The 25,699-nt window shown below is 50.8% G+C and overlaps 1 protein-coding gene across 3 annotated transcripts in view; it reads left to right on the forward strand.

Moving 5' to 3' along the window:
* GRIK3 (glutamate ionotropic receptor kainate type subunit 3) overlaps positions 1-25,699 on the forward strand; it is a 234,903-nt gene that overhangs the window by 199,675 nt on the left and 9,529 nt on the right. For all 3 annotated transcript variants that reach the window (XM_082421907.1, XM_082421905.1, XM_082421906.1), the window contains 4 exons: positions 5,911-6,134; positions 11,961-12,079; positions 14,463-14,680; positions 25,045-25,267. In XM_082421907.1, the coding sequence (XP_082278033.1) occupies positions 5,911-6,134; positions 11,961-12,079; positions 14,463-14,680; positions 25,045-25,267 (784 nt within the window). The remainder of the gene's footprint in view (positions 1-5,910; positions 6,135-11,960; positions 12,080-14,462; positions 14,681-25,044; positions 25,268-25,699) is intronic.

The following is a 25,699-nucleotide window of genomic DNA, read 5'->3' on the forward strand; positions in this document are numbered from 1 at the left end:
GGCAGGACTGGATGTGCGCTTTCCAATGCACTAGCCACAGGCCACATGGGGTTATTTAAATTTAAACTTAAATTAATTAAAATCAATTGGTTAAATTAATTTAAATTATTTAATTTAAAATTAATGAAATCAAAGTATAATTTAGTTCCTCAGTTATACAAGCCACATTTCAAGTTCTACATGTGGCTAGTGGCTACCATATTGGACAGTGCAGGTACAGAACATTTCCATCATTGCAGAAAGTACTATTAGACAGCACCAGGTAGATTGTGAATGGTTTAATGAACCCATAATAAGAATTTTTTATCTGAAGGGCAGAGGGAAAAGTCTTGACATATATTAAGCAGCATTGGGAATCAGGAGAGATTCTAGTTGGAGAAACAACACTTTGGGAAAAGACTGGAAGGTGAATTCCATGGATCCCACACACCAGAGATGTGGGCAGAGAGCCAGCAGACAGAGCCCTGGGGACAAGTCCTGCCTATGTGGCAAGAGTGAGACTAGTTTTCTTGGGTGGCTTTGGCAGTAGAAGTACAAGGACCTGGAGGGAAGTAGGGGTGAATCAGCATGTTCTTGCAGCCACAGGGCTCCCAAGCCTAACCAGGTGATGTGAAGTGTATGCTGGGGAGACCCAGGCAGTCATGGTCAGAAGCCAGAGTCAAGTTCAGGTCTCTGGGAATGCAGCGTGGGCTCAGGCAGGGCAGGGTGGGCCCAACCGTAAAGCCTGCCTATCAGAATAGGACAGGTACAAGGGCAGGGCTGGCAGTGGGAGGTTAAGGGAGTTGCATGCACCCTGCCCAGGGTCCTAGGTGGCATGTGTGTGAGTGTCCTAGGGCTGCCACAACAAATGACCACAAACTAGGGGGCTTAAAAACACAGAAATTTATTCTCTCTCAGTTCTGGAAGCCAGAAATCAGAAGTCAAGGTGTCCACAGAGTTGGTCCCTTTGGAGGGAGCATCTGTTCCAGGCCTCTCTTCCTAGCTTCTAGAGTGGCTGGCAATCTTTGGCATCCTTGGCTCGAAGCGGCATCACTTCAGTCTGTGCCTCCCATCACGTGGCCTTCTCTGTGTGTATCCGTGTGTCCTCCCTTCTTCTTATAAGGACACTAGTCATTGGATTTGGAACTCACCCTAATTCAGTATGACTTCATCTTAACTTGATGACTTCCACAAAGACCTAATTTCCAGAGCTTCTGGGTTGGTGGACACATGGAGATGTGGGGAGAGTGGCACGCCCAGAGAAAGAGAGAAGGCATGGAAGCTCCGCACCCTTTCCCGCATAACTTTCCCTATGTATCTTCTTCATCTAGCTCTTCCTGAGTTCTATGCTCTTATAATAACCAGTAACGTGAGTGGCTGCACCATTTTACATATCCACCCACAACCTATGAGGCACCCAGTTGCTTTGCATCCTTACCGCCACTTGGTATTATCAATATTGTTTTCTTTTGGCTCTTCTGATAGGTATGCAGTAGTATTAGGGGAATTTTAAACCACTTGGGGAGTGTTGCTAGGGGACATAGGAGGGAACTACAGTGACGCAGAGAGTCTGAATGAAAAACAGGTTCATGCCAGGAGCCTTCCCCAAGGCTGCACACTCAGGAGAGGGTGTTTGCACACTGATGGATTTAGGGGCACTCAGCGGGAGTCAGGGAGAAACAGATCTATGCGGAAGTGGACACGCCCACTGAAGACAGAGAAAGTGTGTCCTCCCTAGGCACAGCCCCAGTTAACGCTACCCAGGAATTTCTCCAAGATTGTTTAGTCCCAGTGGAAATAATAAAATACTGTTTTAGGTGGCAGTGAGCGGGGGAGCCTATTTCCAAATAAGGTCACGTTCACAGGTAACCAGGGTTAGGACTTGAACATATTTGGGGAGAGGGTGCCCAGTGCATCCCACACTGCACATGGACGGTATGATAGAGTGGTAAAACATCGGGGTTTGAGGTCACAGTGAACTGGGTCCAAGTACTGGCTCAGCCACTCACCAGCTTGGAAGGTGGCTACGCTCATCACTGTACCACGAACGCCACTGGCCACTCACCAGCCTGACCAAACCTCCTAGCCTGATGAGCCACAGCACCCTCACCTGGAATGTGGTGATCACGTTTAGTGCCTCATGGGGCTACTGGGAGGGTTGCATAAGAAAGATAATATAGGTAGTACACTTAGCAATGCTTGGCGTATAAGAAGCATCTATGAAAAGATGGTAGTTCTTACTATTTTAACTATAGCAGGTCACAGTCAGCAAGCAGATGCCCTGGGAGATCCCCAACCAAGAGGCAGAGCACATAGATGGGGAATCTGGTGGAGACCATACTTGGGAATCCAAGTAGGCAGGTGCCAACTGGGCCATCCGACACAGGTAGCAAGCTGAGGCTTGCCAGGTTTCACTCTGGGGTATGAGGCTAGCATCTGACCAGCAGCCAAAGTGCCTGGATACTAAGGGCAGAAATGTGGAGCTGTAGCTACTTAAGTCATTCTTGCCTTCACTTCTGGTTGTGGAGACGTGGTAAAGCAAATGGTGCCAGTTGACCTCATGCAAGCACGGAGGAGAGTAGGACAGCTGGAGCCAGGCGGGTCCTGACCGATTCTTGGTAAGTGGAAAGCTGCTTATAGGGATGAAGTAGCGTCCTGGAAGAGCTGTCCTACCTGGTCCAGAGGTTTGTTTTTTTTTATAAAGGTATGGAAAGGTCTTCAGTGAGGGAGAAGGGGCTAACAAATCACTCATAAGACCAATGAATGTGTTGCACAAGTCAGAGGTTTGGTTTGTTCAAGGACATGATTACTGTAAATATGAGAGCAAAGACCTTGGACCTTCTGTGAGCTTCAGTTTCCCTCCATAAGTAATACGGGTTGGAATAGATGTTGCTAAAGGTCTCTTGTCCAGCTCTGACAGCCTATGGTTTTATGAATCATCCTCAGAGAAAACTTGCACAAGTGGGAAGAGCCTGCCAAGATGGGGCCTTTCATTCTGAGTAATGAACTGAAACAGCAAAGGCTTGACATCTGTTCAGCTCTTTCAAGGGAAGTTGGACAAAATAATGCCTTTTTCAGGGAAATCGTAATCAACGGTGAAATGTAGTATTTCCTGCCTAAACCAAAACCAAAGTGGAGAACTCCAGCCTTCCTGAAGCCCAAGGGAGAACACACATCAAAACTTCCTGTGAAGAAGGTCAGGTTGACCAGTTGTCTTGCTGCTGTAGGCACAGGTGCCTTCCAACACCATTAGAACCCGAGAGCAGAAAGGCTGGTGGGGAGATTCTGAAGGTTCTGAAACCATCTGGGGGAAGAAAGAAGGCCTCTGGCCCTGTGGTTGGCTTCCTCGCCACTCCTGGAACACTCCTGGTGGGAAAAGCTTTGGCTGCAAACACACTGACCCCTCAGTTACTGTCATCCAACCTGCCATCAAAAGCCGAAGGAAGATTTGCCACCATTGACTTTGAGGTTCTTCCCAAGAATCCACTCCAAGCCCCAGAAGCCATTCCCAGTGACCAGTTCCAAATGCATTCTGAACAGTGATGATGACTCTGGAGTCAGAACAGAGCCTCCCAAAGCGATGTGCTTTGAAGGGGCAGGGCTAGGGGAGGCCAAGTTCTAGAATGATGTCATGCCAACATTATAGATGATCTTAGAACTTCAGGACTGAAAGGGACCTTCCAGAATGTCCCACCCCAGCTCCCACTCCAATTGGAGTCCTATCCACAGCCTCCAACAGGGGCTCCCTTCACCAGAAGCTCCATGAGAGCAGAACTGGGTCTCTTGCTCACCCGTGTACCCACAACCAGGGCACAGTAGGTCTTGAGCAAATACACATTAGTCCCTCTGCACCTTCCCTGACAGTTCTCTCTCCTTTTGTTGCTTTCCTTTGTGCACACCCTGAAATGAGAGGGCTCCAGGGAGCTAGGGTGGCAGCAGCTGCCTATTTCTTCTTCCTCTGCCTTCAAAGCTAGGCAAGTTCCAACTCACACATTTAGAAGCTTACAAAAGGAAGGTCCCAGTATGAAACATCCCTTGTAATAGGCCCCTCCTCCCTGACTTCCCCAGGTTCTAAGATTCACCAAATCCTTGGGCTCCTAGTGTCAATAATCAGCCTTGGGGGCTGACATTAGAAGGAGAAACATTGGGGTGAGTAACATCAGGGTTATGTGCCAGTGCCCCCCCAGCCTGGGGCAGTGCCCCCCAGCCAGTGCCAGTGCCCCCCAGCCTGGAGCACCTGCAGAGTCATTTAGGAGCTGGGGTTCTACCCATACCAGTCCTCCCCGTCTTGAAGTTTCATTTCAACTTGGTTGCTGGTTCCTATTCTAGGATCGGTGAAGTCAGAGACGTGTTAACAGCTACCACTTAGAAAACAATTTGATTAACGTCTGTCTGCCCTGCTAGACTATAAGCCCCAGGAGGGCAGAAACCATGTCTGTTTGGCTCAGCTGCGTATCCCTAGTGCCTAGTGAATCTCACAAAACAATTAATTGTTTAAATACTCAATTAATTAGTTAAGCTGGACCAAGTCAGTGGATGATTGCCTAGAGACTATTGTTTGGAAGGGGGTTCTCAGAGGCAGCTGCCGCCCTTAGCAAAAGGGTCTTTAGTGCTGGTCTTTAGGACTCAGCCTCCCTTTCTGTCCTGCCCCACCTGAGGAAGGGAAGTGATAACTTGTTTCACATTCTGGTATGTAAATATCCACAGGAGCCCAAGGCACAGCCTCTCAGAGGAACACATTATTAGTTAACAAATATTGCAAAGGCTGAGATGGGGCTTGGGAGTAGAGAAACAAAGCAGTGAATCAGCCACAGTCCCAGCTGCGCTTAGCAACTCACAGGTAAATAGGCAGATATGACAAAAAGACACATGGCTGCACGTACTGCCATTTCAACTGAGCAGGTTAGGACCTTACCATGGGACAGCGCAAGCTTCAAGGGAGTTTAGAATTGGAGGATATCAGGGAGGGCTTCTTGGAAGACATAGCATATGCAAAGGAGTATGGAAGGTGGTGAGAGTAGCCAACAGGAAGAGACATTCTCAACAGGGCACAGTGTGTGCAAAACATGGAGGTCAAGAAGGGAATGTGGTAAACAGGAAGCAGTTTAGTGGGGCCTTGTGCCAGAGGAGAGCAGTGAGGAAAGCCTGCAAAGATGGGAATGAGAGATTGTAGATTTTTAGTCAGAAAAAGCTCAGACCGGAGATACAGACCTTTAATTATTCCCCTTGTTAAAATTGTGATGGGCTGAGATTGATCAACTTATGGACATCCCTAGCCTTCCCCAGTCCCTTCCCTTCCTCCTCTGCTCTGTTCTCTTCCCTCCCCTCTCCTATTAAAGAGGGCTCTGAATTTGCCTGTTTAGTTTCTTCCCCTCCCTTTCCCTCCAAAGAGAGTATTATTTTTGCCCAACTGGTTTTTGGGGCTTTGAGGATATATAGAGTATCCAAAATGGGGTGAAGTGTGCAAGAAGTAGATAGGAGAGGAAAACGGATATAAATAAGGGTTGCTGTGGATTCTGTGTCCTCTTCGTGACCTTTGATAGTCACAAAGAAAGAACACCAGCTATTTTTAAATGTTTGAAGATTGGTGAACTATATTTGAAAGGCACCATTTTGAGAATGGACCACATGGGTTACAGCTGCAATAGGGTTCCATTCTCTGCATGGTGATACCACTGTCCTCTTCCTCAAGGCCGTGAGCTCCTGGAGGACAGGGGTGAGGTCTAATTCATTACTGTCTCCCAGCACCCTGGGCATGGCCTGGCCCAGAAGGAGGGTTAGTAAATATTGACACTAAAGAGCGGTGAAGTGATCCAGGGCTCAGGCAACAGAGTCCACTTCACTCCCTCGTCTCTCCTCCCTTCCAGAAGGGGTGTTCTGTCCCCTGCTAGTCTTAGGCTTTGCTCATAGTCTGTCTGTCTCTCATTGCAGAAGGCAGATCTGGCTGTGGCCCCCCTGACCATCACCCACGTGCGCGAGAAGGCCATCGACTTCTCCAAGCCCTTCATGACCCTCGGTGTGAGCATCCTGTATCGCAAGCCCAATGGCACCAACCCCAGTGTCTTCTCCTTCCTCAACCCCCTGTCCCCAGACATCTGGATGTACGTGCTCCTCGCCTACCTGGGTGTCAGCTGTGTCCTCTTTGTCATCGCCAGGTAAGTGCAACACCTTGACCAGAGGTCTGGCCCAGGGTTAGAGGCTCAGGGAGCCTGGCAGGTCCCCCCCATCCTCAGCAATTGGCACAGAAGGCCCAGGTTCAGGCCACTGCCGTACCTGCTCCTACCTCCCTCCGTGAGGCTCAGCTCCTTTCATATCCCTCAGCGATCATTCCATGACTCTGAGAGGCAGCAGTTGTATCCCAGGTCCTATGAGCAGGAGAGGTTAAGTCACTGCCCGAGGCTGCACCACCTGGGCCAGGCACCCAGTACAGCAGACCCAGGCGCATTGGGCGGCCCAGCAGGTAGCTTGAAACTTGGCAAACAGACTGTGTCCATCCGGTCCACAGCAGCAGGGGGAACAATGCCACATAAACTCACACGCATGCACACGTGCAGAAACTTGGCACACGCACATACCTGCCTCTAACATGTACTAGCAATACGCTTGCATATTTAGTTGTTCACCTGAAGTAGACACAGCACATCCTTACTGGCGGGTGGTAGGGAGAGGACATTAGGAAACAGGTTTAGCTCAGTGTTTACTGAGCGCCGTCTGTGTGCCAAGCACCATGCTCTGTCCTTTACAGCCAGTTACCTTATTTAATTCTCACAGCCTCCCATGAAGGGGAGACATCTGGACTCAGAAAGGCTCAGAACTCGCCAGGGCCATCCTAGCCATAAGGGACACATCCGGCAAGTGCACTCAGGTCACCAAGTGTTTTATCCGCAACCCACATCTCTGGCCACCTGGACATCCGTGTTCTGTTCCCGCCCCAAGTTGGTGGCTCCTGGGCCCTGGGCCCTCTGCCTCCTGCCTCCAGGCTCCAGCCCCAGCCCCTGCCCCTGCCCTGGTTCTTTTTTCTCTAAATTCTAACAAGGTGTGAAGCGAGACTTCTCCGGAGAAGCAGTTTGAGATCCAAGGACTTGCTGTTTCGGCCTTTTTCTCTCCTGAGTCTTCTTTGAAAGCCTTCCCCCAACCCTGCTTCTTTTCATTCCCTCCTCCCACACAGAGACAGACCAAAGGGAAGGATGTGAGAGAGGAAATTGTCCTGCCTCCGAAGCTCTTTGCTGCCGGCAGGCCTGGTGCTGCCTGCCTGCTCGCCCAGCCGGCAGCCCAGCCTGCCACAGAGAGACCTTCATTATGCCTCTTGTCTCTAATGGTCTAACAAGCCTTTGAAAGCCAGCAGCCATTCTCCAGAGCTCTCACCGTAATTTTAGCAGCTCCAGTCGGCCTCTTGGCTCCCCACCCCCTTGAAAACAGCTGGAGCTTTTCCAGCATCAGCTTTGCTCATTTGATGTGCCTCCCATCCCCCTCTAATTCCTGGCCTTTCATCAGCTGCTGGCAGCCAAACCTCCTTCCCACCCCCTACCTCCTGGCCAGGCAGGTAGGAGCCCCCCTCCCAAGGTTAGGCTGGGAAGACTTTCTGGAAGAGATGGGATTTCTGGAGCTGCTGGAATGGCACAGGATGCCGGAGAGAGAGGAGAGGGACAAGGGTCTTGGCCACAGAGCCATGAACAGCATTGTAGGACAATTGTCACACAGTGTAACACTCTGACAACACAATTCACACCCATCCTGTCCTTACAGCAGTCCTGTGAGGTCGGTACAATTATCTCCACTCTACAAAAGCAGAAACTGAGGCTCACAGGGGTTAAGTCTTTGCCCAAAGTCAGAAAGCCTTTCCTCGCAGTGTTAGGCTTCAAACCAAGACTTGCTCAACTTTAAATCAGGGGTGGCACACACAGGAAGCATGAGGGAGTGAAGCAGGCTGTGTGGTAGGCGGCAGGGAGTAGTGGGGACTGAGGCAAACTTGAGCACACACGTGGAGAAAAGGGTGACTACCACTCAGCTCCAGCAGACTGTGCTAAACAGGAATACAGACCAGTGCTGCGGGGTTCATGATTTTAGAGAGAGGTTCAGATTTTCATGTGAAGCCTCATGGCTTTTATAAGTAGCCACTAATTTGATTTTTTACAATGCTGTTGAGGTCGAGCACAGCACATCTGTAGTGTGGATGTGGCCCTCTGTCCCCTCCCCTCCATGTGGCCTGTGTCCTTTGGACCACTCCATGCTGGCTGCCGGAGAGCTGGACAGAGCTGCCCAAGAGATGGGGTCTGCGAAGGGTGGGCAGGTGTCCAGGCCCCCTCCGGGCAGCTCCAGCAGGGCACAGGGCTGTCCATCCTAAAAACCGGCCTGGCCTGTGCCTGTCTAGCATCAGGGGTCCAGGCATTGACCAAGGCCTTTCTCTGCCACCAGGATATTCTGCTTCATGCTCAGTGAGGAAGGAAGGGAGGGAGGGAGGATGGTTCTCACCACAGAGAGCAGGACAGTTGGCACGCATGACGAGGAGATAATCCCAAGCGCCTGACCCCAGAGGCAGGGCCGAGGGCGAGCCGCCAGTCCAGCCCCCAGGAGTCACATTCCGGCCAAATCCAGCACAGATGAGAGTCCCAGGGAAGAGATGGTCCCGGCCAGTCAGTGCTCTGTCTACCCTTCTACCCAGGGGCCGGAGTTCAGCCTTCTCCCCTGAGGGGACACAGAGTATCTCCAGGTCAGCCTCTACCAGCTCCAACTTACTTGCAAGACTGAGAGAACCTGTTGTAGCCACAAGCCATAAATCCGAGATCCATCATTCACTTTGGTGGCACCTTCCAGCGCCCATCCCACTCCTCTTCCCTCCTGTGGCCTTGGAGTTCGAATCTGGGCCTTTCCACCCACTGACCGCAAGATTGCAGTCACCTAGACTGCTCCAAGCCACCTCCCCACCTGTAGAGTGGGCGCCTGCTGCATTGTCGGCCTCTCGAGGGGTAGTGAGGACCCAGGTCTATAACAGTACTTGCTAACCAAGAGGCCCATTCGAGACCAGTTATTTTTATCACGGTAAGCAATTCCACCTCTGGGAATTTATCCTGTTGAAAGTCACCACTGAGCCCCACTTTACAGTTCCCCCAAATCTAGAAAGCCTTCTCAGCAAAGCCCTAGACAAGGCTGCCCTTTGGCCTAGGTACCCACGGATGTGTGACCAAGGATGTTTGTTTCAGCAGAGTGTACCACAGTGGAAAATGGGCCAGCCTATGTGCCATCAAAGAGGAATGGTTAAAAACACCTATTGACTAAAAAAATGATACAAATGACCTTATTTACAAAACATAAATAGACTCACAGACATAGAAAACAAACTTAGGGTTACCAAAGGGGATGGTGGAGAGGTGGGGGGGAGAGATAAATTAGGAGTTTTGGGTTAACACACACACACGACTGTATATAAAATAGGTGAACAACAAGGACCTACTGCAGAGTACAGGGAACTGTACTCAGTAGCTTGTCATAACTTAGAAAAGAATCTGAAAAAGAATATATATGGAATTGAATCACTATGCTATACACCTGAAACTAACACAACATTGTAAATTAACTATACTTCGATTTAAAAAAATGTATTAAAAAAAACACCTATTAATTAGTTATAGAGAATAAACGGGATCAGGAAGGACTGATCTGGAAAGAGGCTGGTGACTTATTAAGTGAAAAGCCAAGATCTAAGACAGTATTATGATATATGATATGATTTTTTTGCGTGTTAAAAGATTATCACATATATTATATATATACTTTGTATACGTGTGTGTACATTAAAAAAGCAGGGCTCATGAGAGCTCATCAGAAATCATCTTTACTTTGTCTCTCACCCACCTTCCAGTGTGTTCAGAGGTGAATTTCTTTGCCCCAGTGAAAGCTCTGCCAGGACCTGTCACTTTTGGCTTGCTTCCAGAGCTCAGAAACCCTAGGTCTCTCTCTAAAGCACAAACACACTGTTTCAATTCAAAAGTTAGAAGGCTGAGTCCGGTATAGTCCTCAACATTTCTACCCTCATTCACAGATCAGACTTCTCCCCTCGCCCCCATGTAGGCCCCCTTTGGCAGTGCCTCCTTGGTCGGCCCACTCCCCCACTCAGCACCTGGTCCTCTAGCAGCCCCTGCCCCATGGCTTCTCCCTGTTGGACTCCCATCGCCCTTCTCGGATAGGAGTCAACGTGGATCTGCGCTGGATCTCTCTTCTCCATGGGCCCATCTGGTCCAGGGAAACGTCCTTAGCCCTGGCCATGTCTGGGCCTGTAGGCCAGTGCCGTGCAGCAAGGACTCACCCTCCTGCCTCACCTAAGAAGCACGCATCAGCCCGGCCCCTGCCCTCCAGACTTCCCAGGTGGTGTCCACCACATCTGCTCCTTCCAGAGCCACCCCCGAGCTCCCGCAGCCGCCCTGTGGAAGCTGCTCTCCCTAGACTTCAATGCAGGGGCCCCTGAACACACAGCTCTCCAAAGGCTTTCTCTAAAACCCTTCTCACAACAGTCTCTCTACTCTCTACTCTCTTCATCCTCTGTCTCTTCCTTGTGGATTTTTAGAGCCTCTAACCAGTTCGTGGTCATTCACTTTGAAAATCCCCATCTTGGTTTGAAGCCTCACTTTGCAATTTCCTATCTGGAGGATCTTCCTGCTTTGTGAAAACGAAATTCTTCTCATGTGACCATTGGTGATCAATGTTTAATTTACTAAAGCTTTTAGAAGGGGGATGGAAAGTCACAACATCACACTTAAAGCTCATCATACTTTAAAAAACAAAACAAAATTCTATCAGACATGTCTCTCCTTCCGGGTCCCTCATCTCAGCATCTCACCCCACACCAGCCACTCCAGTCACCCCAGTCACTGCAGCCACTCCAGCCTGGTGGGGACTTGCTCTCAATCTCTCCAGAGTGTTCCAGCTTCCTCCAGCTTACATTTCCTCAACTGGAATTCACACAGTAAACAAAGATCCCTCCAGTTGTCAGGACTTCTCTTCCTTAGAAGGCAGTGGGGAGTTTTCAATAACATTTTTTCCTTTCATGCATGTATTTGCATATTCAGAGAGAAAAATCTGAAGAAAATATATAACACATTGTTTTTCCCAGGGGGTGGGATCATGGTGTACTTTTGCTTTCTCATTGTATTCTGTACTGTTTGACTATTTTATGAAGAGTGTAGTTTACTATTTTTCCATTTTAAGGTTTTTTAAAGTATACAAGTAATTCAAAAGCCTGTTCTCATTTTTCAAAAATTCATGTAATACATACAAAGCAACGGGCTTCCATGAAATTTCTTCTGCCATTCTAACAACCCCCCCTGAGGTAAACAGTGATATTTTTTTAGATATGCATCCTTCCAGACTCTATATGCATTTATATACAAATGTACATAAATAGGTATGCAACTATGTCTTCAGGAATCTATTTATATAAATGTGATCATATTGTTCTTATTTTTATCACTTTTTTTAAAAAACCAAACAATATGTGTTGAAGATCTTTCCCTGTTGGTACATCTCTTCTAACAGCTGCGTGATATTTCAAAGTATGATTGTGGCGTAGTTTATTTAATCTTTCCTCTATTGAAGGACATTTAGGTGGTTTCCAGTTTTTCGCTATTAGAAACAATGCTTTGATAAACACCCTCGCACACTTCTCTTTGTGGTCCTGTGGGAGTGTTTTTTCTAGGATGGATAATGAGTTGCAGAATTGCTAGGTTGAAGGGCATGTGCACTTTTAATTTTAAGAGATACTGCTGAATTACTTTTATCACCAGAAAAGGGCACTAACAATAAAGAAAGAGAAGCAAAATGGCCCTGGTTTCCCATTCCCTGCCTTCCCAGGAGAACAATGAGGGAATTGATGCTAAAGTTGTCGGCATATCACTGATTGCTAAACCGCCAGCTTGTGTGACTTCAACACTCCTTTCCCTCCCGTCTCCCCGTAGCCTCGCCTCATTGCCCCCCTCTTTCTGCTGCAGGTTCAGCCCTTATGAGTGGTATGATGCTCACCCCTGCAACCCTGGCTCCGAGGTGGTAGAAAATAACTTCACTCTGCTCAACAGCTTCTGGTTTGGAATGGGGTCCTTGATGCAGCAAGGTATGTGTGCCCTCCCCAAGCAGCCTCCTCTCCAGAGTCAGCAGAGCCAGCCCCACCCTCCAGGGAAGCCTCAGACCTGCCAAGCCCTCAGAAGGTTGGCGACACCTGGATGCTCAGGTGTGTGCCCTTTCCCAGGTCCCCAAGCTCCATCACTACTGTGGCTGGACCGGCTCACAGTCTGAGGCGGAAGCATATAAGCCACGCCCACCCATGGCATGCAGGGTTCATCCCCAGCCCCTCCTGCTCCAGCTGCGATGGACATAAAACATCTTGTCTGCTGGGGCCAACCCCACTGATGGCCTCACCACCGCAGAATCTGGCTGAGCAAAGTTGGGCTGAGGACGAGGGGAGACTGGAGGCAGGGAGGCTGGGTGGGAGGCCATTGCAAGAATGAGATAATGATACCTGAGCCGGGGTATCATCTCCCTTGGCCATGGGGGTGGAGGACAGAGATGCACTATGAAAACTTCAGAATGTAGCAGGAACTGGACTCTGGGGAGCCTGGTAGTTGAAAAGGGCGTGTCTGAGGTGGGGACATTAGCCTCAGTGCATCAGAGCTGGTAAACACAGAAGGACGCCATTTTTTCTTACATCCTCTTGACGGAGGTTGGGATACTGCACCTACCCCTGGCTGGCAGCCCACCGTTTGGAAAGATTTGCACTTGCTCAAATATCTCAGAAAGCAGAGCACCTGAAAGGAGCATAGTGCAGAAACACCAGGGGCTGGAGGGCAAGCACAGGGGGAGGGAACCCCAGCCAGGAAAGACCACCAGAAGAACCCCACCCCCAAGCCCTGATGGCCAGGAGCCAAGTGCTCATTGCCTCTGCTCATTACCTCTGCCTGAGTTAGGGTCCCACGGAGGGACAGTGGGCAACAAACACGCCAGGGAGGGAAGGAGATCCAAGGGGCAAAGAATGTCTCTGTCTCTCACTCATCTGTGTGTATCCTCAAGGCCCAGCACAAACCCTGGTCCTCAGTAGATATATACCAGCAAATGCCGAAGGAATGAATGACTGATGTTATCTCAGTGTCTCCTGAGTCCCCACTACATGCCAAGCCCTGTGCTGGGCACTTGAATGAAGGACCCTGACCTGAGCGAACTCCCAGCCACGACCGAGGCCAGGTCAGGGGCCCAACAGACCCTGGCAGAGCTCACCAAGCAAACAACCAAAATAAGTCATTCTCCCTTTGGGGGCAACTCTAGCCCCCTTTCTTGGGGGAGGGCCAGGCAGATGAAGCTGGGGGTGGAGGCGGGGCGTGGTCTCCAGCAGCTGGAAAGTGACAGGCAGCTTTAGAGGGAAGTGCCTCTTTCTATCCCCACCATTAATGAGTGTCCTGAAGCCTCACCTTGCTTCTTCATTCATCATCTTTGTTCAGTGACAGTTGGGAAGGACCTGGAGGCCCCTCAATGCGGTAATAGCTTCCCTTTCACCTCCTGCTGCTATTCAAAGCACTGGCCCCTGATGTATTCCCCACAAGGTTTTGATTAGGAGGGAGAAAAATAGTTATGTATTTGAAAAACTCTCCCTTGAGTGATTTCTTTGAGAAAAAAATTCATCCATATCAAAGCAGATGCTTTTCAGACGGCAGGTCCAAATATTCTGGAAAGTTCAGGAGTCACTTGCTATTTAAATCTCTTGAAAGCCACCTAGTTAATTACTTCAGTTAGAAGGTTTCAGCTAAATTGTGCTTCACACCCAAGGTCGGGGAGGAGGAGTGATCTATTTCGGCAAAGAGCTTCAAAAAATGTTGATTATTCTCCTCCTGCAAAGCATCCTATAGCAATCTTATATTTGTATACCACTTGTATTTCCAACACAGTTCCTCCTCAAATTATATCATTACAGCAGCATTGTGGTATTTGCGTGAGGCTGGGACAGAGGAAAGACGATGCTTTACAGAGTCTCAGAGAGGGAAATTGTCTGACACGTGATCACACAGAGAACTAAGGGCTAAGGGCAGGAGTCACTCAAGACTTCCAGGTGTTCAGACCCTGGGACCACACAGGTGGTTCACAGATAGGCATCAGAGGGTCTGACAAGCCTGTGAAATGTTGTGCATGTGTGTGTTTTTCTCGAGCAGTGGTTCGTAAATTTTAGCCTGCATCAGGATCACCTGGAGGGCTTATCAAAGCCCAGATTGCTGGGCCCCACCACTAAGTTACTGATTCATTAGGTCCTGGGGTGGGGCCTGAGAATGTGCATTTCTAACAAGTTCCCAGGTGATGCTGATGGTCCAGGAACTACACTTTGAGAGCCACTGGTCTAGGGAAGCGGTCTCAGCTGTTACTAGATTGTCAGTGGAGTCCGTGTCCCAGAAGACCAGAGCAACCCTGGTCTGAGCATTGTCAGGGACCACCAGTCTCCTCCTCCCTCCTCCCAGGGTCTGAACTGATGCCCAAAGCCCTGTCCACGCGCATCATTGGTGGCATCTGGTGGTTCTTCACGCTGATCATCATCTCCTCCTATACGGCCAACCTGGCTGCCTTTCTGACCGTGGAGCGCATGGAATCGCCCATCGACTCTGCCGATGACCTGGCCAAGCAAACCAAAATCGAGTATGGGGCTGTCAAGGACGGGGCCACCATGACCTTCTTCAAGGTGAGACCTTCTCCCTCCCTTCACTCTCCTTCCCTAACCACACAGAGCCAAAGGACCAGAAATCCCCAGGGCTCCACCCATGCCTGTGTGGGACCAGTTGACTTTGGGGAGCTGTAGTGATGTGGCCATCTGGATTGGTCCCAGCACAAATCCTAGAAGTTTCCATACCTGGGACAAGCAGCATGAATATGCTGTGTTTCCTTAAATCATCAGAGGAGGACAGGTGGAGAGAAAAGGCTGGAAAAGGGCAAAGGAGAAGCATGGCCCAGGCACACAAACAGGCCCTGGGGCCAGTGGGCTCCCTGCCCTTGGCTTTGTGTTTCAGCAGCCTCCACTCCCAAGAGGCTGGCCTGGGCTTGGGGTGAGCTCTCCACCAGTGAGAGAGCAGCAGGGGGAACATTCTCCAGGGAAGGAAGGAGGCTTAAAACTTGAACCAGCATTTACAAGCATTCCTTAGCCTATTACACTCGTGGAATGCTGGTGTCCATGTAAAGCCCCTGTCAGCTGCTCGGGTTACTGCTCTCATGGGGATCTGGCCATGACTTTGCTGCACCCTCCTGTTTTGTAAAGCGTTAGCTTAGTTCCTTAATGTTTTTTCACCTTCTACTAGAGTAGCTGAGGGTTTAGGAAACTGAGTGACCCTGACCACCGATAGCTGTAAATGTTCTTCTGGAAATTAAAGTAATAATAACTATAGCGACCACCACTGAGAGCTCACAGTGGGCCAGGTGCTCCATGCTTGGTCTCATTTAATCTTCGTGACAAATCCCGTGAAGTAGGGACTGCAATTATTTCCACTTTACATGTGTGGAAACTAAGGCTTGGTGCATTAAGCGGGTTGTCCAAGGACTCACAGCTAAAGGAGCCCAAGGCTGGCCCAGGTCTGCCTTTCTCCAAAGCGCATGTTCTGAGCCATGGTTCTCAGACTTGAGTGTGTGTCCAAATCACCTGGAAGGCTTGGGGAGCCCCCAGATTGCTGGGCCCCACCCCTGAAGTTACTGATTCAGTAGGTCCTGGGGGGCCTGAAAATGTGCATTTCTAATGAGTTCCCGGGTGAGGCTGAGACTGCTGGACCAGGGACCACCCTTTGGGAACCACGGCTCTCATGATTTCTCAGAAATGGTCAGGATCTGGGAATTCTGTGGCTATGGGTCCATTCATTCATGTATTTGTTTAGTAGTCAATTGCCGTCAATCAGTCTGAAAGCCTGGGGTGTTTTGCTTTCCTCCGGGCCCTGGTTCCCCATCGCCCAGCCCTTGCCTCCTTCCAGGCTAAGCCTCTGAGTGATAGATTGAGCCTCTAGTGGGGCCTGAGTAAGGACAGAAAGAAGGGGTTGGGTGGGAAAGCCTTCTGCCTCCTGGGCATGGAGCCCCAGTAGCACTCCCCGGGCCCTGGCCTCCCCTGTGCCTCTTCTTAAGGGTAGAAGCAGCTGCTTAGTGAAGAGCACAGGGAGAGGAAACAGACTCCCCACTGGGATGTTGCTTCTGGCAAACTCGGTCTTCCTACAAGGCCACCACCGTGTATTTAGAGTGTGGGGAAGGTAAACCATTGTCATAAGCACACTAGGGGCTCTCTGGGACCCGGTGTATGTATTCATGAGGGCGAGCAAGTGTGTAAGCATGTGAATGCCTTCACGTGCGCGTGTAGCGGTATATAACGTGTGAATGCACATTCGCGTATGCATGTGTGCACACGTGTGCCCATGCACAAGAGTCAGCCTGTCTGGGTGCTTGTGTGTCTTTATGCTTGGACATGAGTGTCTGCATATATGTACTGACCAGCATATGTGTGCGTGTGTCTCTGTGATCTGGGCATGTGGATATGTGCCTATGATTGTTTACAGGTGTGTGCCAGTGTCTACATGGATATGTAGGTGGAGAGTGCACGCGTGTCTGTCTGCTTAAATGTCCCAACAGGTGTGCTTAGATAAGTGTGAGTGGGGGGATGGGCGTGTGTGTGTGTGTGTGCGCGCGCGTGCGCCTGCTCCCGCCTATCCGCAGGCTACGGCCCAGCCCTTTGACTGTGCCAGAGCATCCCTCATGCATTACAGATGAGCCCGTCTCTAAGCAGGGCTCCCGATCAAAGGGAAGCAGCATAAATAAGCCCAGTGCAGGCTCATTGCCACTGATTGGATGCCCTTGCCTCCCTCCATGCTAAGATGCTCAGATTGGCTTCCAAGAGCCCGGTCCCTGCTCCCCACCGAGCTGCTGTCCTCGGCATCAAGCAGCACCTCCTGCAGCCCGTTCCACCCTCACCCACCTTCCCTGCGAATGGTGCAGTGAGGAGGGCAGGGGAGGGACACAGATGCTGCCACCCAGCTGGGATGCTGGGGCTTAAGGGCCCAGGCTCACAAGGGCCTTTGGCCAGAAACAGCAACTCCACATCCCCCTGCAGAACCAACTCCCCTTCCTTGCCCTCCTGATCACCAATGAATTCCGCTTGCTCTCTGGCCACCTTGTCTCCTGCTTTAATTCAAACGAAAGCCCTGTTGCCTAGGCTCCCTTCCATCAGCAGCAGCGGTGGGACTGTAATGTAGGCAGAGAGGAACCTGAGTGTGGATGCATTAACCCCACCTCGGATGATGAGCTAGAAGAAAAGACCCTCCCAGAAGGTCCCTGGACAAACTTACTTCCTCCCTGCCCCACCCCCAGCCCGCCCTCCTTAGTCATACCTCCCTCCCCAAGCCCGTCCCCTTCCCCACCCCTGCACTGGGCTTGGGGGTAGCCTCCTTATGGTCACTTTCAAGTTAGAGCTGGAAGGAAACCTGAGTTTAACCTAGAGAAACAGAGGTCCAGAGGGGCTGGGTGAGTTGCGGGTCATCAAAGAGCAGATCAAGGATCAGTGGAGCCGGATGTACGGTCAGATACTTTGTCTGCACACACGCTGCCCTCTCCCGCAGCCGCTCCAGGGTCTTCTCCTGGAGGGGTGGTCCTCTCTCCCGCCCGTGAGTGTATACGGCAAGACTGGCACTAGGGTTGAACAGGAATCAGCTCCAGAGGTTGCCATTGGATGTCTAGGAGACATTGGCAAAGTCAAAATAATAGTAACATTTATTGAGCACTTACTGTGTGCCAGGCAACGTTCCAAGTACTTTACCTGTATTCACTCCTATCATCCTCATAACATCCCTAGAAGGTTGAGACTATTATTATCACCTCCATTTAACACGTGATGAAAGGAAGGCTCAGAAAGTAACCTGAGTTCTTACGTCTTGCCTAACGTCACACAGCTGGTGAAATGCAGCGCTGGGATTCAAATCCAAGTAGTCTGGCTCTAATGCCTGTGCTGTTTGTCCCCGTGTCCATATTGTTTCTCTAAGGAGCCAGCCACAGCCCAGGAGTTCCTTGGGGAAGAGTGAAGCCGTATCCCCAGCCTAGAACCATCCTGGCACATCGTAGTTGCTTAAATAATTCACGTTGAGTGGATGCCGTTGTTGAATTAAAGGATGGAATTAAAAGACAGCAGAGGCCAAGTAAAGCAAATACAGGAGACCATGCTGAGGACAGGAACCCAGCAGATAGCACCCCTGAAGGTTCCAGAGCACAGGGCAAATGAGCTTCATTTCTGCAGTTAGCGTGTTTCCCGGTTAAGCTGCAAACTGTCTTAAAAAGCCCCCCTGGCTGAGAGTGGCACTCGAGGGAGAGAGCCCAATCCCATCCAAAGATGACAACAGCAGGAAGCGAGACGCTGGTCTCTCAGGGGGGCTCCAGATCCCTCGCCCCCCCACCCCCGCACCCTGTATCCGGGGAGACGCGTGGCTAGTGGCAGCCCATCATTCCAAAGGAAATTTCATTTGAAGAGTTGTCAGGGAGCAGCAAACATCACAAACAACGTCTCCTGTGTTGTCCTCCCTCCGTCTTGGAAGATAAAAATTAATTAGGAGAAGAAAAAGGAGGCCTCTGAAAGTGTTGTTTGGCTGTAAAAATATGTAGGCAAAATGTAAAGGAGGACGTTGGGAAAGCGTGTTCTTGGCGGGGAGGGCTGGGCAGCTTTGAAGGCAGAGGATGTCAGAAGACAACTTCTCCAAGGATTTAGCCCTCTTTGGTGTTGCGGTGGGAGAGACACATCACATGTGGGAGGGACTGTGTGTGAGCGACAGCCACTTAGGAAAGAGATAGAGCTGGGGACCAAGAGTTCCAGGCTCCCCAGGTCCCTGGCACCGGCAAGCCCCACCCCTTGCACAGCTTTGCCCCATCCTAGCAACTGAGCCTGGAAGGTGCCTGGAGGGGCCATTCAGTCCATCTCCCTACCTTCCAGCTGCTCAGCAGACTCTTCCCTGGGCTGGAAGGCTCAGGAGGTGCTCTCAAGCTCAGCTCCCAGTTTCTCCTGACCTGTCTGCTGGCCTCTCTGATAGAGCCTTAGCCCTGCTTTCAAGCAGAAGCAGGATAGGAGGACAGAAATGCAGTGACCAGGCAGAATTCATTGTGGTGCAGCCTGGCGCAGTCAAGTCACATCAGTCTCAGAGTCAGACAGACCAGGACTTGGGTCTTGGCTGTTGTCTGTGCTGGGTGACCTTGGATAAGTCACTTCACTTCTCTGAGCCTCAATTTGCTCACCTGGATGACATGGATACTGATTCCCACCTTGCAGCAATTAGCAAAGAGATTCAGTGAGCTACTGTATATACAGTGGTTAGGCCAGTGCTAGGCACACAGTACATTTAAGGCAAAGGCTTTCTCCTCTGGATGCCCCTCTCTTTGGCTGACCCAGAAGATGGGCAAGCCGGCTGGCCCCTTTTCTCCTTTTGCCGTGTAGTCCCCTCCTGAGGCAAGGGTTTAACTGGAGTCCCATGGAGAAGCTCCAGCCAGTGGACACCTGTAGAACCTCTCTTCTTCCAGGTCCCTCCAGATTGGGCCTGGGGGCTTTGTGGAGGACATTGGTGCCTCTATCACAGGATGGCTGTCTACCTCTGCACAGAGCTAAACACTTCAGGGGGAGCCCAGAGGTCCTCGGAATAGAAGAAACCCAGAACAGGCAGGCAGAAAGGCAGCAGAAGGGGCAGGGGAGGCCCGGGGATGATGGGAAGTTATTGAAAACGACTCAGTTACTGATGACCTCTCTGTGCCTCAGTTTTCTCACCTATGAAATGGGTATAATAATAGTACACACACACACACACACACACACACACCCTCCCTTGTAGAGGTGATTATTGAGATGATTAAATGGGATAATTTATATAAAAAACTTAGAACCATACCTGACACAGAGTATGCATACAATAAATGTTAACTATTTTTATTGTTTATTCTTGGTGATACACAGCCCTGTTCAGCCCACAGGTAAGATTTTAGGGGCCGCACATTTCTTATATATTTTTAATTAGTGGCCAGCATTTTAAAATGGGGAGATTTTTGCATTTAAAAAATTCACATATCCAGCTTCTCGAGAATGTGAAAGATGGAGGAGCATCGCTGAGCTGGCTCTCCTGAAGAAAGACTGTCAGGTGCCAAGAGGCGACGGCCCTCTCCAGCTTATCAGAACTCCACTCAGCGGTCTTTACTTATTTACAGTTCTCTGCCTGGCCCGTCTCAGCACTGGAATTTTCTGCCACTGAGTACTATGTCATTTAGTTTCTATAGAAACTCTGCACTCTAGAAATTATTATCCCCAATTTCTAGATGAGAAAACTGAGCCTTAAAGAGAATAAAGGAGGCTTAAAGACAGAGAATGACGCTAGCCACTTAGCAAGCACTTCCTAGGACCCTGGCTCTGTGCTAAGCTGATTCCCATTTTACACATGTGGAAAGTGAGGCTCAGAGACGTGACATCACTTGCCTGTGGTCACAGGAGGAGCTGGCATTTGAACCCAGCTAGGTGTGACACCAGAGTCCACGCAGTGGAGCCAACTCCTCCCACCACCTCCATCCCCAGCCTGCAGCTCTCACCTCCTCACTCTCCCCTGCAGGGCCAGCCTGTAGCCCTCGCCTCCTGACTCCCCCCTGCCAGGGTCAGCCTGCAGCCCTCACCTCCTAACTCTCCCTTCAGGGGCCAGCCTGCAACCTCCGCACAGGCAAGCCTCAGGGGCACGTGCAGACAGCAGTGGCAGCTGCTGGGCCAGAGGATCAGCAAGTCTGCCCTGGCAAGGTGGGCAGAGGCAGGGGATTCAGGGAGACTCCTGGTCCCCATGAAAATAACCCAAGAGACATGATTAACTGCTCGGGTACGGGGATCCGATAAGGCCAAAGACTCCACATCCAGGGAAAAGAAAACCAGTTAATCTGGAAAAAGGTCTCTTTCCCAGTATGGAAAATACCCAAGGTCTCACATGGAATCACATTGCCTCCCCACACACATTCCCTGAGATTCAGCTCTCTTTGGAATTGATATATATTTTTATACATATATATATATATACCTATATACATTTTCTTGTACAGAAATGTTAAATTCTCAAGATTAAATATCTTCAGTTGGGGAAAATCAATTTACTTCTTTGAGGAGGCTAGAATTGAAAGTCGTGAGTCTGAAACTTACTTTCTTGCCAAATTCACTGATAAAAAAATCCTCTCTGTCCTGGCATGTCGCCCTGCATCGGCTGCTCCAAACAATTCCATTAATTGATTTGAGTGACTGGCCCTGAAGCAACGCTTATTAAGGTTCCCACTGGAGCTGGGACAGGGAGGATGGCATTGGAACCATAGGTATGTGAGACTCCATTCCCTGGGGTGGTAACTAACTCAGGCCAGTGACGGAACTCAGGCATCTTGTGACCAGGCCCAGGAAGACAGGAGAGGGGACTGAGATTCCAGGAGGGCCCCTGGCTGTATCCCTCCCTACCTCAGAGGTGCCACAGGGAAGCTTTTCAGGGATGTTCTCAGAATCACAGAATCACTCAAGGACAGAACCTAAGGGGAATCAGAAACCATCAGTGGGTTTTGTTGAAAATAGGGATCCCAAGATATGAGACAAACACAGGGGGTGGCCTTTCTAGGGAAGAAGATTTCAGACCCATCTGTCTAAAGGTGATGAAGGTAATGAATTAGTTGACACTGGAGCTGGGAGAGCAGAACCTCTTGAAATCAGCATCACAGCCAGCTTCCTGCCTTATCTTCACTTCTCATCTTAACTGACCCAAGCTCTCTGGTGTCTTCTTTACCCATCTTCCCCATTCCATTCCTTCACCTGCTTCAAGCTTTCACGTGTCTCTCCTCAAAGCCCATCAGCTTCAATACCAGCCTCTCCCTCGCCAGCCTCCAATGGAAATTTCTATCTCCATTTATGATGGGGTGTTACTGGGAAGAGCATATTATTTTGATGTCAGGCAGGCCTATGTATAGGAGGAACGGGGTGTTGGGGAGAGGATGCAGGGAGGCGTTTGCAGAAAGAGGAGAAGTTCTCATCCTCTTCTGAGACAGAAGGAGTGGGCCAGGGCTCCCTATGTGGTTCATTTTCAAGTTACTGTTGGCTGGTTGTGTCGGAGAATGAGTGGGTGAGATGGGTGAGGTGTAAGGATGGATGGATGGATGGATGGATAAGTAAAAGGCTGGATGGATAGTTGGATAGTTAGTTGAATGAATTAGTGTGTAGATAGTGTGTGAGTGAATGGGTGAGAACATGAACATGATGAATGAGAGGATGGGTGGGTGGATGGATAGGTAGATAGATGGCTGGATAGATGGATGCATGCATGCATTAGGAGATGTAAAAGGAGCCCTGATGGCCTCATACACTCCTAATAATTCCCACCTCTAGTAGAAAAAGGAGAATTTGGAAAGCAGGAGAGACTGGGATGGAAAAGGAGCTGAGGTGCTGAAATCACTGATTGGAGAATAGTATTTAGTTACAATAACCAAGACAGCAGAGGCCATGTGTCCCTGCCAAGCAGTGATGATTGGACTTGGATAACCTGATTAGAAGAAGAGTTGGAACTGATTATCTGAAAAAGCAACGATCTTGGGAATAAAAGTAGCTTGCGTCAATATGTGTGTAAGAGAGTGTATCAGTTACCTATAGCTGCATAACAAATTACCCCAAACTTAGTGTCTTAAAACAACAACATTATGACCTCACAGTCTGTGGGTCAGGAATCAGCTTGGCATAGCTGGGTCCTCTGTGCAGGGCCTCTCACAGGCTGGGATCAGGGTGCTGGCTAACACTGTGGTCATCTACAGGCTCCGCTTCTAAGCTCACTCACGTGGTGGTTGGCAGTATTCAGTTCCCCCTGGGCTATTGGGCAGAAGGTGTCCGCCTTCACTGACTGTCGGCTGGAGGCTGCCCTCTGTTCCTTGCTATGTGGGCCTCTCTATGGGGCAGCTCACAGCATGGCAGCCAGCTTCCATCAGAGCAGCAAGCCAGAGGAGCCAGAGAGAGCAGAAGCAAGACAGAAGTCACGGTCTCTTGTAACCTAATCTCAGGCATGACATCCCATCACTCCTGGGGGCAGGGTTTAAAAGCAAGTCACTGAGCCCAGCCCACACTCAAGGGTAAGGGATCACACCAGGGCATGAATCCCAGGGATGGGGATCATTGGAGCCAGTTCAAAGCTTCCGACTGTAGAGAATCAGGGCGGGAAAAGTAGCAGAGTGAGAATGGACCCAAGGGAGAAGCCGGAGAAGGCAGTCTGGATATCAGAAATTATCTAGAAAAATAAGAAATGTCTGGAGAGTCAGAAGAGCTGGACATCAGGAATGTTCTTAAGGGCAAGAGTAGCTAAGTGGGGAGGGGGGGAGCATCTGGGAGCCATGGGAGGATGGCGTAGCTGGGGAGCAGGAATAGCTGATAGTGGGACAGGCTGAGGACGGCAGGAGCGGGCGGCAGCCAGCTTGCTGCTCCGATGGAACCCACTGAGGGCTCTGGGCATCTGAGCCCTTCCAGGCCTTCAGCTTCAGGGCAGATGAATTTGCAGGAGGGGAGTGGTTGCTCGTCTATGAAGGCGCCCTCAGGCCCTGTGCCCAAAGGAGGCATCCCTGGCACTCAAGAGATTCGGGGCTCAGGTGGAATCTCGAGTGGGGTGCTGCCTGCTGCTCCGGGGCTCCCTCCTCCCCCAGGCGTGCTTGGGTCTCCAGGAGCCAGTCTTGGAGGGGACAGCCCTTAGAGCTAGGAAACACCTGGAGAGTAGAAGGTGCACGTTCCTCCCAGCCCCCTCCCCGCCGCCACTCCTGGCAGTCACAGCTTCTACCCCCGCCCGCAGCCCCGCGCCAGCCTGTGTGAGCACACCCATGCCATCACGCACACTGGAGCTGGGCCGGGTGCCAGTCAGACAGGCTGACATCACAAACAGGCACAGCCAGACTTGGAAACAGCCAGGGACAAGGAGGCCTGCAGAGGCGCCTGCTCCCCTGGGATCAGCGGAGGCAAGGCTGATCCCTGCTGCCAGCAGGCAGCCAGCAGGCAGTAAGTTCCCAAGAAATCTCATGAGTGCATGCACCCAGGTCTGCTCAGTCTCCTCAGGCAGCAAGAAACATGGAACCTTGGCCCCCTCTCCCGGCCCCAGGCCCTCTCTGAGTCTCCCCAGCCAGGCGGGGCAAGCACAGCAGCCCACCCACCAGGCCTGATCTTAGGGATGCTGGTTCCATATTCTTGGAGCAGCATCCTTCCCAGGGCGCTCTGGAACAAGAGGCTGAGGGGGCCTGTGGACCACCTGCTCTGACTGCTCCCACTCTCCTCCCCTCTCTGCAATTCTCACCCTGCTTCTCTTTTACTGTTTTGAAGGAGAACAGACAGGAACACTTGCCTCAGACAAATCTTCCCCTGGAGCATGGTACATAGAGCGACCTGCTTGAAGTGGGAGTGGGGGGCCCAGAATCCACCGAGCTTTGCCCTCATCAGCCCCTGCCCCTCCCCCCACCCTCACAGTGGTTTCTGCGAGGCAGTGCAGCTCTATGGTTAGGAGCATGGGCTCTGGAGCCAGATGGCCTGGGTTAGAAGCCTGGTTTTGCCACTTTGTGTCTGAGTAAATTAGGCAAGTTGAGGCACAGCTAAACTCAGTTTTCTCATCTGTAAAATAGGGCTAATGACAGTACCTGCCCCCTATGATTGCTGGGAAGAATCAGTGAGTTAATACAGGCAAAGCACTTAGAACAAGACCTACACGTTGTTTAATTGTTTAATAAATCTTAGAGAGAGAAAATTAATTTTGAAAAGAACAGCCTGAAAAACACTTGTGCCGTGGCAAAGAGCCAAGGGTTTTCGGGTAGGTTGGCTTGGCTCTCTGCTTTATGACTCAGCAGCTATGTGTTTGGGGACCTATCCTCCCAGGCCCTCAGTTTCCACATCTGAGCAGTGGGTGGCCCCCCCTTGCTCTGAGGACTGTGCACAGAGTTCAGTGGCCCGGGCCCTGCTAAGGGGTGAGCTGGGCTTGATCCCGGTGGGCTCAGTAACCGTGTGTGCATCACCGCCCCTCATCCCTCCCCACGGCCCAGAAATCCAAGATCTCCACTTTCGAGAAGATGTGGGCCTTCATGAGCAGCAAGCCCTCGGCACTGGTGAAGAACAATGAGGAGGGCATCCAGCGGACGCTGACGGCCGACTATGCGCTGCTCATGGAGTCCACCACCATCGAGTACGTCACCCAGAGGAACTGCAACCTCACCCAGATCGGGGGACTCATCGACTCCAAGGGCTACGGCATTGGCACGCCCATGGGTGAGCACGGGGCTGCAGGCGGGAGGGTGGTGGGTGACAAAGACTGAGCGAAACCACCACATCCGCTCATGCGCACACGTGGCCTCCTGCTCCCTCTCCCACGTCACCCCACGGAACCTTAAAAGGCAGCATATCCTCAGCCCAGAAACAAAAAGGTAGAGCCACAAGCCTTGCGAGGTCAGCCCTGGCCTGAGCAGAGGAGACCTGGGCAGGCACAAAGGTGGGGGGTCAATTCAGAGGTCATGCCTCCTCTCCCTGACCTCACCCCTGCTGATGCTGCCCAGATGCGCTGCAGGCCTATGGAGACAGGGATTCGTAGGCAAGACTCTCCACCCCAAATCGGGACCCTTCCACCCAGACACCATAGGTGGATTTCAAGAGGGGCCTCCTGGCACTAGGGTCCCCCTTTGGATGAGCATACTGAGAGGCCCA

This window comes from Balaenoptera physalus (assembly GCF_965194825.1).
Source record: "Balaenoptera physalus genome assembly, chromosome: 1".
NCBI classification, from domain to species: domain Eukaryota; kingdom Metazoa; phylum Chordata; class Mammalia; order Artiodactyla; family Balaenopteridae; genus Balaenoptera; species Balaenoptera physalus.